General features: G+C 35.6%; 1 protein-coding gene across 2 annotated transcripts in view; it reads right to left on the bottom strand.

Annotated features, from left to right (window-relative positions):
* Positions 1 to 309: 309 nt before the first annotated feature.
* LOC102593698 (DEAD-box ATP-dependent RNA helicase 17) overlaps positions 310 to 2,476 on the bottom strand; it is a 7,537-nt gene continuing 5,370 nt past the window's right edge. For both annotated transcript variants that reach the window (XM_006353726.2, XM_015311470.1), the window contains 2 exons: positions 1,960 to 2,206; positions 310 to 1,196 (listed from right to left, as the gene is read on the bottom strand). In XM_006353726.2, coding sequence (XP_006353788.1) covers positions 951 to 1,196; positions 1,960 to 2,206 — 493 coding nt within the window. In that variant the 3' untranslated portion in view covers positions 310 to 950. The remainder of the gene's footprint in view (positions 1,197 to 1,959; positions 2,207 to 2,476) is intronic.

Here is a 2,476-nt window from a genome sequence, read left to right as displayed (position 1 = left end):
TATTAACTACATATTTATAAACAGCTAATGATTTCCAATTTCTACACATATTATTAGCTTTTTAACAAAATTAATTTTGATAAGTTTCTGTCTGAATATTTTTCTCTAAAATATATACAACAATATACTCAATGTAATCCCACAAGTGAATCTAGGAAGAGTAGAGTGTACACTATCCCTACCTTGAGGGATATAGAGATGTTTTCGAAAGACGGCCAACTCAAGTGCAACAAATCAAAATATTTACGAGAAAAGGGAATACAACAATAGGGAAAACATGTCAATTAATAAGGAGAGCAATACGAAAAATCCAGAGAAAAGAACACAATAAAATAATACGGTAACTGAAAATACAATACATGTATACGACTAATACTACTACAGACACAACTCCCACCAAGCCTAAACCCACCGAGAAGTGAGTCAAAATTCAACTACTACTAACCTTCTCTAATTCATGACCTCCAAACCCTCCTACTCTACTTCATGTCCTTGGTAAGCTAAATTGGCGTCATTTCTTGGTCTCATTTTGGTTTTAGGCAACAAAGGGACACAAACCATGCATACACCTAGTAAATACAGATAACATATAGCTGCTTAAAATGTACTTTAGAAGATATTGAATATTTTGGGTACAAGGCTTCCTAGAGTATACAAAACTTTTGGTGGCATAATTAAAATGCTAATAATATGCCCCCTGCTTATAGTTAGAACTGATACATTCTCACCAGATGGGGCATATGTTTGCAAGCTGCTAGCACAATCTCAAGGTCAGCAAATAGTACTGCCTTTAATTCCTTCGCAAAAACTGACTGATTATATAAGAGCTCATCAGACTACTTGCACCATTGGTAGAGACGCAGGACAATTGGACATGCTAGACAGAAATGTCTTGTGTACATATCGTCGTATCCAATTTGACAAGCTCATCTGACAACAAATGTTTCACATCATCTTTTTCCGACTTTCCTCTTTTTTGATACGTTTTTCTGTTTCTGGTCTCTCATCCTTTTCTTTGTTTGTTTTTGGAGGGATTTATTAACCAAAGATGGCTGCTCCTTCAATGCAAAACTTCTTGCCACATGCCCCAAGTGAAGTTTCTTCACCATAAAAATTCCTTTAAGTTCACCACGATGGGCAGTGTAAGCACGAACCCATGAGCAAAATGCATTCTGCGCCATTTTCTTCATCTTTAACTGACAATATCAACGAGTCAATCCATCATTTGAAGAATATGAAATTCATTCCGTCCTATTTAAGTATTATTGCTGAGGTGTATCTACTTGACTAAAACAACTTTTTAATACAATTGACCAATATCAGCTTTATAAGCATAAAAAGGCATTACTAGTAGTATTACATTAGTGGTGGACTGGTGGGCATGTTGACAAATCCAAAAGTGCTGCAAACCCATCAGAAATTCTCACAAATTTATTTTAAAACTAGAATCATACTAAGCTAAGTGAAGATAATTGAAGCATATAAAAATTCAAATACAGCTCTAAATCTTCAACCAAAGGAAGCCTATTTCAGTGTAACTATTTATAGAAATCAGATCATTTGCACAAACAACGAAAAGAGAAGCAGAGACCTGCATAGGAGAATATAACATATTATGTATGCCTAACCCTTGCTTCACCCTACAGAGAATTAAGTTACTAGAGATCATTTATGCCAAATTCAACCTTAGGACCTCCTTAGGTTAACTTGTAGTAATGTCAATTAGCAATAGCATAGCATAGACAAAGGAGCATTCTGAAAGATGAAAATAATAGAAATTAAGAGGCCTTGGTTTTTATAACTAATGGAAAACAAGAAACTTGACTTCCAACTGCAGATAGGTATGTCAAAATGAAATGAATTGTAAGCTATGTTGTACATGCTGTTAAAATTTACAACAAAGCATGAAGCATAAAAGGAAACTTGGCATGTGAACATAAATAAGATCAGTTCTAATACCTCTGATGAAGTAAAGGATTCCAATGCTTTCTGCAGAGAAACAACCCAGGGATGTGTGTCTACTGAAACAAAATTCTTCGGGTGGTACCTCATACCAAACAATGGAAAGCTATCCAAAAGTTTCTGAAGGGGATACTCTGTTAGCATCACCCCGTGTTTCTCTAAGCCAGGCAAGTAATCAGTTTCAACTGGCTGTAGGAACAATAAAGAATCTCCCTTTTCACCGATACGAGCGGTTCTTCCTACCCTGCATTAGGATGTAACTAACATCATTCCACAAATCCAGGCAAGCACACTACTCAGATTTGGAAAACAAACTATTGAGATGTTGATTTGTGTTCAATCACTCCAGACTTGGGGTGTGTTTGCTATGGAGAAAAATGTTTTCTTGGAAAACAAGTGAATTTCTTACTTATTTTCTAATGTTAGGTAGGTAAGCAAAATAATATTATCTCAAAAGTAATTATATATAATCTAGCAAAACACTATGGGGGTGGGATGTGGTGAGGAGGGGGGC

This window comes from Solanum tuberosum, unplaced genomic scaffold, assembly GCF_000226075.1.
Source record: "Solanum tuberosum cultivar DM 1-3 516 R44 unplaced genomic scaffold, SolTub_3.0 scf00157, whole genome shotgun sequence".
Lineage (NCBI taxonomy): Eukaryota > Viridiplantae > Streptophyta > Magnoliopsida > Solanales > Solanaceae > Solanum > Solanum tuberosum.
Note: the sequence above shows the minus strand (reverse complement) of the source record. Positions and strands in the feature narration are given on the sequence as shown.